General features: G+C 44.2%; 1 protein-coding gene across 1 annotated transcript in view; it reads right to left on the minus strand.

Annotated features, from left to right (window-relative positions):
• The window catches only part of LOC141052042 (cytochrome P450 2G1-like), a 67,296-nt gene that overhangs the window by 29,350 nt on the left and 24,967 nt on the right, over nt 1–12,979 (minus strand). Inside the window, exons 3-4 of the mRNA XM_073549221.1 lie at nt 12,766–12,915; nt 11,776–11,936 (exon numbers count right to left, since the gene is read on the minus strand). Of these exons, the coding sequence (XP_073405322.1) occupies nt 11,776–11,936; nt 12,766–12,915 (311 nt within the window). The remainder of the gene's footprint in view (nt 1–11,775; nt 11,937–12,765; nt 12,916–12,979) is intronic.

Genomic DNA, 12,979 nt, shown 5'->3' on the forward strand with positions numbered 1-12,979 from the left:
GAGAAAACTACTGTATGGACACACGTCGGGGCTCGGAAGGGAAGCAGAGACGTTTTGGAATGCAGACTTTGATGGAATGGTCTGCGGGTGTCATGTGCATTTGGAGAGCCCCTGATGTACCTAAACTATTGAAACTCCCCACAAGTGACCCCATTTTGGACACTAGACCCCCCACGGAACTTATCTAGATGTGTGGTGAAAATAAAAAAATCATTTTTTTCCACAAAAATGATATTTTTGCCCCCAATTTTTTATTTTCCTAATGGTAAAAGGAGAAATTGGACCCCAAAAATTGTTTTGCAATTTGTCCTGAGTAGGCTGATACCCTACATGTGGGGGTAAAACACTGTTTGGGCGCATGGCAGAGCTTGGAAGGGAAGGAGCACCATTTGACTTTTTCAACTCAGAATTGGCTGGAATTGAGATCAGATGCCATGTTGCATTTGGAGAGCCCCTGATGTGCCCAAACAGTGGAAACCCCCAATTATAACTCCAACCCTAACCCCAACACACCCCTAACCCTAATCTGAGCCCTAACCCTAGCCCTAACCCTAGCCCTAACCCTAAGGCTGTGTGCACACGCTGCGGATTTTGCTGCGGTTCCGCAGTGGTTTTGGCTGCTGCGGAAACTGCTGCGGTGTACAGTACCATGATTCCCTATGGGAATCAAAAACCGCAGTGCAGACGGTGCGGAATTTTCCGCGCGGATTATCTGCGGTTTTCAATCCGCAGAAAGAATTGACATGTCAATTATTTCTGCGGATTCTCCTGCGGTTTGCCATCTCCTCTATTGAGATGAAAAACCACAGGACAAAACCGCAGAGCAATCCGCAGGTAAAACCGCAGGTCTTTTGACCTGCGGATTTTACAAAATCCGCGCGGATGAATCCGCACCTAATCCGCAGCGTGTGCACACAGCCTTACCCTAACGGGAAAATGGAGATAAATACTTTTTTTTTAATTTTATTATTTTTCCCTACCTAAGGGGGTGATAACGGGGGGTTTGATTTACTATTTATGGCGGTTTTTATATTTGGCAGCTGTCATACGCTAAAAGACGCTTTTTATTGTAAAATAGTTTTTGCATCACCACATTTTGAGAGCTATAATTTTTCCGTATTTTGACCCACTGAGTCATGTGAGGTCTTATTTTTTGCGGGACGAGTTGACGTTTTTATTGGTACCATTTTCGGGCACGTGACATTTTTTGATCGCTTTTTATTCCTATTTTTGGGACGCAGAATGAACAAAAACCAGCGTTTCATGAATTTCTTTTGGGGGGGTGCGTTTACACCGTTCCACGTGCGGTAAAATTGATAAAGCGGTTTTATTCTTCGGGTCAGTACGGTTACAGCGATACCTCATTTAGGTCGTTTTTTTATGTTTTGTCGGTTTTATGCAATGAAAACTATTTTATATAAAAAATAATTATTTTTGCATCGCTTTATTCTGCGAGCTATAACTTTTTTATTTTTTCACTGATGATGCTGTGTGGCGGCTCGTTTTTTGCGGGATAAGATGTCGTTTTCAGCGGTACCATGGATATTTATATGCGTCTTTTTGATCGCGCGTTATTACACTTTTTGTTTGGCGGTATGATAATAAATAATTATTTTTTGCTTCGTTTTTTATTTTTATTTTTTTAAGGGGTTCGCTAAAGGGGTTAACTAATGGGACAGTTTTATAGGGCGGGTCATTACGGACGCGGCGATACCTAATATGTGTACTTTTATTGTTTTTTTTTTTATTATTTCCAAAAAATGGATTTATTGGGGGAATATTTTTTTTTTTTTCTAATTTATTTGGCGATTTTTTTTTTTAATTATTTTAACACTTTTTTTATTTTTTTTTTTACTTTATTAAATAGTCCCAGGTGGGACATCACTGTCCTGTGACAGATCGCTGATCTGTCACATCACAGATCACTGTGACAGATCAGCGATCTGACACAGGCACTGCAAAAGGCTTCCTCATGCCTGCGCTTTGCAGGCACTGAGGAAGCCAGCTTCCTCAGGCCCCCGAAGGCCTCCGTCGCCATCTTGGATTCGGGGGCCTGGAGGAAAGGAGCCCCCCGCAGCAGCGCTGCACATTGCGCTACCGTGGGGGGCTCAGGGAAGCACGGAGGGAGCCCCCTCCCTGCCGATGCTTCCCTTTAACTCCCGGTACACCGCGATCGTGTTTGATCACGGTGTACAAGGGGTTAATGTGTCGGGGGCGGTCCGTGACCGCCCCTGACACATTGTGCCGGGTGTCAGCTGTGATAATCAGCTGACACCCGGCCGCGATCAGCGGCGCTCACCGCGTGGGCGCCGCTGATCGCGGTAGACGTACTATCCCGTCCACGGTCATACGCGCCCGGGTACCGTGGACGGGATAGTACGTCGGATGTCAGGAAGGGGTTAAGGAGGCATTGGAGAAGAGTCATATTAGACCATCCTCTTCACCCTTAGGTGCTGGTTTTTTTTTTGTAGCCAAAAAGGATGGATCATTAAGACCTTGTATTGATTATCGTGCCCTCAACAAGATTACTGTTAAATATCAGTATCCGTTATCCCTGATTTCGGATCTATTCTCTAGAGTTAAAGGTGCTTGCTGGTTTACCAAGCTTGACCTCAGGGGGGCGGATAATCTTATTCGCATTAAGCATGGGGATGAATGGAAGACAGCGTTTAATACTCCGGAGGGACATTTTGAGTACCTGGTGATGCCTTTTGGGCTCACTAATGCCCCTTCTGTCTTGCAGTGCTTCATGAACGATATTTTCCGAGATTTTGTGGATAAATTTTTGATTATCTATCTGGATGATATTTTGATCTTCTCCAAGGATTGGGATTCTCATGTGGAATATGTTCGGACTGTGTTCCGGATCTTGAGGGAGAATTCCCTGTATGTCAAGGGATCTAAATGCCTTTTTGGGGTACAGAGGATTTCATTTTTGGGATTTATTTTGTCTCCGTCAACTATTGAAATGGACCCAGTCAAGGTACAGGCCATTTATGATTGGGTTCAGCCCACTTCTTTGAAGGCCCTCCAGAAGTTTTTGGGTTTTGCTAATTTTTATCGGAAATTTATAGCAAAATGTTCTAGTATTGCCAAGCCATTGACTGATTTGACTAAGAAGGGTGTTGATGTGTTAAATTGGTCTCCGGAGGCTGTTTCTTCCTTTCAGGAGTTGAAGCGAAGATTCACCTCTGCCCCGGTTTTGCGGCAACCTGATGTCTCACTTCCGTTCCAGGTAGAGGTGGATGCTTCTGAGATTGGTGCAAGAGCTGTTTTGTCCCAGAAGGATCCTGTAACATCTAAAATGAATCCCTGCGCTTTCTTTTCCCGAAAGTTCTCTCCATCTGAACGTAACTACGACGTGGGGAATCGGGAACTGTTGGCCATGAAATGGGCATTTGAGGAGTGGAGACATTGGTTGGAGGGAGCTAAGCATCAAATCGTGGTCCTCACCGACCACAAGAATTTGATTTATCTAGAGTCGGCTAAGCGCTTGAACCCTAGACAGGCTAGATGGGCCTTGTTTTTTACACGTTTTGATTTTGTGGTTTCTTTTCTTCCTGGAACTAAGAATGTCAAGGCAGACGCACTCTCTAGGAGTTTCTTTGCTGATTCTCCTGTGGTGACCAAACCTGCTACCATCTTAGGCGAAGGGGTAGTTCTTTCTGCCATCTCGCCCGATTTGAGACGTGCTCTGGAAGAATTCCAGAGAGACAAGCCTGAGCATTGTCCCAGTGGAAAGTTGTATGTTCCTGACCAGTGGAAGAAGAGAGTGATGTCTGAAGTTCATTGCTCTGCTTTGGCTGGTCATCCAGGTATTTTTGGTACTAGAGATCTTGTGAGTCGGTCTTTTTGGTGGCCCTCCTTGTCTCGTGATGTCAGGGATTTTGTGCAGCCCTGTGGGACGTGCTCCCGGTCTAAATCATGCTCCCGCTCTAGTGGGTTGTTGATGCCTTTGCCTGTCCCCAAGAGGCCATGGACCCATATTTCAATGGATTTCATCTCCAATATGCCTGTCTCTCAAAGGATGACTGTTATTTGGGTGATTTGTGATAGGTTCTCTAAGATGGTTCATCTTGTACCATTCCCTAAGTTGCCGTCTTCCTCTGAGTTGGTGCCCCTGTTTTTGCAACAGGTGGTTCGCTTGCACGGGATTCCTGAGAACATTGTGTCTGACAGAGGAGTTCAGTTTGTGTCTAGATTTTGGAGAACTTTCTGTTCCAAGCTGGGAATTCAGTTGTCCCTCTCCTCTGCCTTTCACCCTCAGACCAATGGGCAGACAGAGAGAACAAACCAGGCCTTGGAGTCATATTTGAGATGTTTTATTTCCGCTGATCAGGATGATTGGGTTACATTTTTACCCTTGGCCGAATTTGCTTTAAATAACAGAGCTAGTTCTGCCACTTTGATGTCACCTTTTTTTTGTAACTTTGGGTTTCATCCTCGATTTTCTTCAGGGCAGGTGGAGCCGTCTGCCTGCCCAGGGGTTGACACTGTGGTGGAGAGAATGCACCAGATCTGGGACCAAGTGGTGGATAAGTAATCTCTCTCCCAGGAAAAGGCCCAGCGGTTTTCCAACCGACATAGGACCATTGATCCCCAGTTTAAGGTTGGTGATTTGGTGTGGTTATCATCAAAAAATATTGCTATGAAGGTGGCTTCTCCTAAGTTTAAGCCTAGATTTATTGGACCTTACAAGATTTTGGAGATTATTAATCCGGTCTCTTTTCGTTTGGCTCTTCCTGTCACATTTAAAATCCATAATGTGTTTCATAAGTCCTTGTTGAAGAGATTTGTTGAACCTGTTGTTCCGGGAGTGGCACCTCCAGACCCTGTATTGGTTGAAGGTAACATTGAATATGAGGTAGAGAAAGTACTGGATTCTCGTCTGGCTAGACGGAGACCATTATTTGGTTAAGTGGAAGGGTTATGGTCAGGAGGATAATTCCTGGGTCTCTGCCTCTGATGTTCATGCTAAAAGACTTGTGCGTGCCTTTCATCAGGCACACCCTGATCGCCCTGGTGGCGTGGTTGAGGGTTCGGTGACCCCTCCTAAAGGGGGAGGTACTGTTGTGAGTTCATTTTCCCCTTCATCACTGAGGCCCGAGGAATTCCCTCTTCTGGTAAGGAGAGGTAGTGAGTCTGATTATCAGACACCTGAGATTAATGATGATGACTGGCTGAGTGGAGTCACAGACTGGATATAAGGCTGCATACGCCCATTCCTCCCTGCGGGTGATTTCTCTGTGGTATCCTTGGAGTCCAGTCTGAATTCCTGCTCTACTAAAGCTAAGTTTTCCTCCTGGCTTTTTGCATTTGTGCCTTGCTTTGTTTTTTCTGGATTTCAGCCATTCCCTGCTGGGGTGAGCTGAACTCCTTAGCTCTGTCTTCTGAAAATACCAGAGTGCTGATTTAGTTTTGAAGCTTAGTTGCTTCAGGGTCTTTTTCCATTTCAGCTTGCTGGCCTATGTTTTTGATAGGGTTTTTTGCCGATTGCAGACAGCAGCTTTCCTTTCCTTTCCTGTTTAGATTAGATTGGGCCCCAACGTTTGCTCAGCCTATCTTTCTATCTGTGTCAGTGTTTTTTCATCTTGCTTCACCGTCATTATATGTTGGGGGCTGCCTTTTACTTTGGGGTCTGCTCTGGGGCAGTTTATATTTCCCTTTCTATCTTTAGGCTATATAGTCCTCCAGCTGTGTTTGAGGGGTCTAGGGCACCGTAGGTACCCCCCACGGCTACTGCTAGTTGTGTTGATAGGTTCAGGGGTCTGCAATCGGATAGTTGCCAGCTCCTCTGGTTTTCTTGACGTAGCTTCTATTTTTGTGTCTGCCTCCTACGGTCACTCAATCATAACAGGAATCCATTACCAGATACATTTCTACTGAATAAATTATTTTTTATTACTTAAATATCAAAAAATCTTGCAGTCATCACCATAGGCTAATGTTTTTGTGTGCACCTGGGCCAGGATTAGCAGGGTCAACTTTTGATAATAGGTGGTAAACACACCTCATCTCTCTTCCCTCCTCACTTTCCTTGCAGAATGACTACTGCTCTTGAGACAGTGAATGCTCCCTGCCATGTATGTCATTGGGTCACTGTACATGTCACCAAGCATGTTCACTACACAAAATGCTCACTAAACAACATGCTCACTACAAAGCATGCACACTACACTCTTGAATAGACCTCAATAGGAAAAACTGCTTTTACAGTAACTGAGGCAAGATGGCTGCTTCCATAATTGTGGCGCCCCTGAGGCTCAGTCGCCACAGAGGTACTGCACCTTCTCCTAAGGTGTAGTGCCCCACCATTCAGGTAAGGTGGGAACTCCTTTCCATGCTCCAACACTCACACCCCACACACCAGGGTAGTTCTGCACAACCACATTGCGGCTCAGTGCTTAGAGAGTAGCAGAGCACCTTTGATGGTTCCCTGCTTGGAACACTGGATGTGCTGGGAGGTGGGTGGAGTTAGAATACATAAAAGACTGGGAAGGTTTAGAATTAGAGGACAGTCAGTCAGTCGGGGAGACTGAGGGAGGAAGCCACTCGGAGAGGAGGAGTGGGGATCCCTGGAAGAAAGGATGGAGGAAGGAGTGCTGCAGCTGTCTCAATGACCTGAGCCAGTTGGCACGGAAAAGGAAGGAAGGAGGACACTGATCTGTAACCTAAGCATCCATAAGAAAGAGAGATTAGTATGGAACGAAGGAGAATAGAACAGAGAGGACGTGGGTTGGAAGGAAGCACCCTGCCTATAGGTTCTAAGCGCAAGGTCGGGGCCCGGTCCCCGAGGATGTATGGACACTTATGGTTCTGCAGCAGACACCGGTGGAGTAGTTGGCTGTAAATGCACTACTCCCATCTAAGATTTGGGGCACAACAGCATTTGGATAGAGAGCCGGGACTCAGGAAAAGGGAATCCCTGAAGCAGGCTACAGCTGTCTGCCGTGCAAGGAGAGTTCTTGGGAACATCTGATGAGAGGAACTCCAGTGTAACTCAGTACTAGGAGATCTTCACACTTTAAGACGCTATAGAGGAGACGTTCAGAAAGGTACATGTTTGCGGAGTGTTGGAGGGGAGCCTACCATCTTGTCTGGAGGTTGACTGAGTCTCTGACCCGGAGGACACGGCCCGGAGGCAGGCACCTGTGTGCACTACAGACTGTGAGAGAAGCTTTGGAACTACAAGTCCCGGTGTCCTCCATTCATTATCGCGCCTACACCCTCAGCATCACTACATATGGGTACCAGCTCCTACACTGCCTGCGCTTCTCCTCATCCATTACACCTACACTGTCCTGGGGCTACAGCTCCACCTGTGGGGAGCTTCACCATCTTGGCTGCCACACACCACCACCCCCAGAGGATCTGCAAGCAGCGTCGGCTTAACACCTCACTTGCCGAACACCACAGGTGGCGTCACAAACTATTCATTCAAACTAACTACAATACAAATAACTCCCCATTACTTTGGCGCCCAGGGCCACGGCCCGGGTCACCGCTGCTGTGACACATCCCCCTGACACCGGCCCGGTACCGAGTACCCCACAGCCCTGGGAGGGCGACCCGTAATCATGTAAGGAAAATGGAATATAAAAATACAAGATCATAATAAGAAAAAAGAGAATACTTAATCGGAGTCAGTTACCCCAAAAAATGCTATTAAAATAAGCTCTACAGTGATAAAGTCCATATGAAAATCAATTTAGCACTGTACCTATTACTAGTACACTGTCTGAGAAAATAACTTTTAATTCTATAGACACCTATCATGGTCAAGAGCTTGGTGCAGCATAATGCCACGTTATTTTGCATATTGGATACTTTCCCCTATTCTAATTGACAGCGCTCGCTTTCCCAAGTGAACACTGTCTGAATTCATCCTATGAGTCTGTGCATGTTCTTTGAGACTGCCTGCGACTGCATTCTCCCTGGTTCCTCTTTGCTAAAGCTGTTTTCAATGCTGATAATCCCAGAAGTGTAGTGAACAAAAGGCTTCAAAGGGGAGCTGAGAGCAGAGAACAAATATGTGCGTCTCCTACATTCTATCACTGAAAGGTTATCTCCAGTTAGGCTATGTGCTCACGTTGTGGAATTCCGTTCCGCGGGAAAACCGCATTTTAATTTCCCGCGATTTTCTGGCGGAAAAACTAGCGACTTGCAAGAGTAATTAGCTTGCAGAATGCTAGCGTTTTCCAAGCGACCTGTAGCATTGCTTGGAGAACTGATTGACAGATTGGTCACACTGGTCAAACACAGTGTTTGACGAGTGTGACCAACGTTCTACTATTGAGGCTGCCTATGCAGCATCAGTAGTAAAAAGATATAATGTTAAAAATAATAAAAAAATAAAAAATCATGTTTTTATCACCTTACGAAGTCCCACGCAGCGTTCCCGATCATCACGAGGTCCCGTTCCCAGCGACGCCTTGCGACAATGACCTTTTATGACGTCGCGGTCTTGCGAGACCACTACAGTGTTGCGAGACAGCGACGTTATCAAAGGTCATTGTCGCAATGCATCACTGGGAACGGGACCTGCCAGCAGCAATGCTGAAGCCTGGTGACGCTGCGAGGGTCATCGGAAGGTGAGAATATAACGATTTTTTTTATTTTAATTCTTTTTTTTACAGGGATATGGTACCCAGAGCCCGGAGGACAGTCTCCTCTCCTCCGGACTGTGGGTACCATCCGCAAATGTTCTGCTTACTTTTTGCATGGTGGGCACAGCCACATGCGGAAAGTAAGCAGAACAATGCATTCCTATGTGGGCGGAATCGCTGCGATTCTGCAAAATTAATGAGCATGCTGCGTATTTTTCCGTGATGCGATTCCGCCTCGGGAAAATCTGCAACATTAGCTCAGCATTGCGGAATCCCATAGGATTGCATGGGTTGCTGTTTTTTTGCGTTTTTGCGGCAAAATTGCGCGTTTAAAATCGCCACGAAAATGCAAAAAAAATGCTACGTGTGAACACAGCCTTACAGGCATCAGCTGATAAGAGAGTACTATGCCTGCTGTTGCTGATAACAGCGAGAACAGGAGCTGCTGATGAGAGTATTCATCAGGCGGTGCCTGTGCTATAAATATATAAATTACTTCATGTCTCTTCTATTTTTGATAACTTTAGCTTGGCTGGTTGCCAAAAAGGAGCGGAAACCCAAGCCATTTATAAAAAAATATTTAAATACTTAAAAAAATCTCTTGGGACCCTTCTATTCTTGATAACCAGCCATGATAAAGCTGACAGCTGAGGGTTGCAGCCTGCAGCTGTAAGTTTAAGCTGCCGTAGGCTGCTCTCAACAGTTGATGAATGTGACCGGGCTAACCTTTTACCGTCAGTCACAGCAATATGTAATCGTTGAGCATGAGAGCTGCAGCTGTCAGCCTTTCTGTAATGATCTTACTGCCGACCAGAGCCCATCTTTGCCAACCTATCATTCAGATGAAAGCATGGAAAACAATGGATGTTCGGGCCCCTATTCATCTGAATAAGCTCGGTATTCGGGTTCGGGTAAAGTTCTGGTACCTGATCCGAACATTTTTTAGATGTTCGTCCCCCGCCGGAGCCAAGCATCCACAGTTTTGCCCATGATTATTGGTAAAGTGAAGTGAGAAAAATATAGGCATCAATTATATTTATGGTATAAAATAACTAAAAATTAGCAGGTACGTATGTATTCACACCTTTTGTGATGAAGCTCCTACAAATTTCTAGCGCAAGAAATCACCATTATAAATCACATGATTAGTGAAAGGAAGTCCGCATGCATGCAGTATAAATGTCACATGGTCTGTCAGTACATACACAACTTTTCTAAAAGGCTGCTACAGGATTAAACAAGAGGCACCATTAACCAAACTACACCATGAAGACCAAAGGGATCTTCAGACAAGTCAGGGACAAAGTTGTTGAGTCAGTGTTGGATTGTAAAAAAAATATCCCAAACTCTTATGATCCACCTGAGCACCATCAAATCCATTACCACCAAAAGTAAAGAACACGGTACCACAACAAACCTGCTAAGATAGGACCGCCCACCCAAACTCTCAGCTCAGGCCAGGAGTACATTAATCAGGAGACAACATAGAGACCAAAGGTAAGCCTGAAGTAGCTGCAGTTACCAAGCAGAGACTGGAGTATCTGTCCATATGACCACAATAAGCCAAGCACTCCATAGAGGTGGCCTTTGTTGAAGAAAGGGCAGAAAAAAACCTTTACTTATACAAAAAAATTGGAAGGCTCATTTTGAATGTGCCAAAAGTATGTAGGAAATGTATAAAGGATGGTGCTGTGGTCAGATGAGACCAAAATTTAACTATTTGGCCACCAAGGTAAATGCTATGTCTAGTGCCAAACCAACACAGGTCATTTCCCGAAGAACACCATCCCCAAAGTGAAACATGGTAGTGGCAGCATCATACTGTGGGGATGCTTTTCAGCAGCAGGGACAGGGTAAATTTTCCGAGAAAAGAGTAAGATGGATGGTGCAAAATATAGGGATATTCATGAGCAAAACCTGTTTCAGTCAGTGATTTGAGACTGGGACTGAAATTCACCTTCCAATGAGACAATGATCCAAAACATCCTGCTAAAGCAACACTCAAATGGTTTAAGGGGAAACATGTAAATGCTTTGGAGTGGCGTAGTCAAAGCCCAGAACTTAATAAAGTTAAGAATCTGTGGTCAGACGTGAAGATTGCTGTACACCAAAGAAAACCATCTAACTTGAAGGAGCTGGAGCAGTTTTGCTTGAGGAATGGGCAAAAATCCCAGTGTCAAGATATGGAAAGCAAATAGCAACTTATCCAAAGCTACTAAAAGCTGTGATTGCCGCAAAAGGAGGCTTTACAGAGTAATGACTTTAGGAGGGGTGAATAGTTATGCACACAGAAATTTTCAGCTAATTTGTCCTACTTTTTTTGCTTCACAATAAAAAGAAAGAAAAATGTTCACAATTGTAGGCATGTTCTTTACATGAACTGATGCAAACCCTCAAAAAAAACCTGAAATTCCAGGTTGTGAGGCAGCAAATCACGAAAAATGCCAAGAGTGTTAATACTGTCCCAAGCTAGTATATCTGATACCCCATACTTATATGTACTTATATGAAACTTGTGAAGAAGTGGGATATCTCCACAACATGCAAATTGAGGGATTGTAACGGTGGACCAGGCTATTGGCCACACCAAGGGTGCCCTAAAGCCCTCTCATTTGCATACAAATTAAAAATTATTTTCTCAGGCACTGTACCAGTAACAAGTAGAGTGCTGGTATGATTCAAAAAGAGCTATGTTCCCTATTTCACTGTATAGCTCATTTAAAAAGCATTTTGAGGGGTAAAAAAAATTAAATTTAAGCAAAAAAAAGTATAGCAATAAACTACCAAGAACCTGGCAAATTTCAAAATTTACAGTTGCAGTTGTGACTCACAAGTGACAGATGTTCTTGTGGCATGACTCAGCTGGTGGCACTAGAGTTCAAGTCCTCTTCATCTCAGAAGAGGTAATTTCCATGTTTGACTTCCTAGAGGAGCAATGCATGGCCCATAAGTCTCCTTACACCAGCACATCAAGCCTTTCACTCTCCACAAGGAGAGGTGCTATCCCTTAGATCTCAGATATTCTTTAGTCAGTCACGACAGCATGACTGTGGCAATACCTTACATATGACGTAGCAGTGTCATGAGTAGTCTATTGTTGGTATACTGTATGATGAATTCTTTGAATAACTAAAAAACCCCACAAGATCAGGATTGTCCTTTATTTTACCTGTGCCCAGATAGAACTCATGAGCTCAAAAGTTTCATAAAAAATATCCAACATTCTATGGAAACGAGCATCATCATAACTGAATCGCCTCCCAAACACGACTGAGCAGATGACATTGGAAACGGCTTTGGTGATGATTATTGCTGCATCGAACTCACGACCTGAAGAAAAATGAAATAAAAAAAATGCGAAAGTGGTATGAAAACTAGCTTTCCTGTAGGTGGTGGTCTCTAGAAGGAGAAATAGTATCCACTAACACTCCATGAAAAGCCTTTCAGCTATTCAACCAACACCTTGATCTGCACTGATGAAGAGCAAAACCCCAGGAACAATTCTCTGAATATAGGGGACTCTTTCTTGTGAAAATTCTGGTTTGAATTATATCAAAGATGCTCATTTATATTGTACCTTCCTGTAATAGAGGTATTAGAGAACCATCTTTTTTTACTTCTGGGGGGCACTAATGTAAATTCCCAGATGAACATTGTATGGCCTTTAAGTCTTCGTACACAGACATGTCAGGCATGTCTCTCTTCATAAGGAGAGACTTTACCACTTAGAGCCCAGATGTTCTTTTAGGATTGTTCTTCCAGTAAGTGGTACTAGAGTTTTAGTTCTGTTCCTCTGTGAAGAGGCAATTTTCATATTTAATTTCCCAGAGGAATCTTTCATGGTCTATAAATCTCCTTACACTTGCATGGCAGGCATGTCACACTCCACAAGGAGAGATGATACTCCTTAGAACCCAGATATTGTTTAGTCTGTCAGGACCACATGAGTGGGAAGTATCTAATCTGTGGCAACACCTTACATATGACATACTGTAGTATTGCCATGAGTTGTCTATGCTTGGGATATGATGAATTCTTTGAGCAGCTAGAAAACACCTGTTTCCTAGTTTGTTTTGCCTGGTCTATAAACTGACTGCTGGTGTCCAAATTGAGTATCTATTCCCAATGACACTGTAGTAACAAATAATATGTAATTTACCTTTGTGTGATGTTAGTTCCTCCACTAAGAAGCTGCATTCTTCCTTAATCCTGTCCTCAATAGTCCGCTTTCCTACTCCAAAATTTCTCAGTGTCGTGAGGGTAAACCGCTTAAGCTGACGCCACCGATGTCCTTCACTTACAATTAAACCTGAAAACAATAATGGTGTCACTATTTGTCTGATTTCTCAAGCATATATGATGCTGGTGTATTT

This window comes from Dendrobates tinctorius, unplaced genomic scaffold, assembly GCF_039654945.1.
Source record: "Dendrobates tinctorius isolate UK_male_01 unplaced genomic scaffold, ASM3965494v1 ptg000158l, whole genome shotgun sequence".
Classification (NCBI taxonomy): domain Eukaryota; kingdom Metazoa; phylum Chordata; class Amphibia; order Anura; family Dendrobatidae; genus Dendrobates; species Dendrobates tinctorius.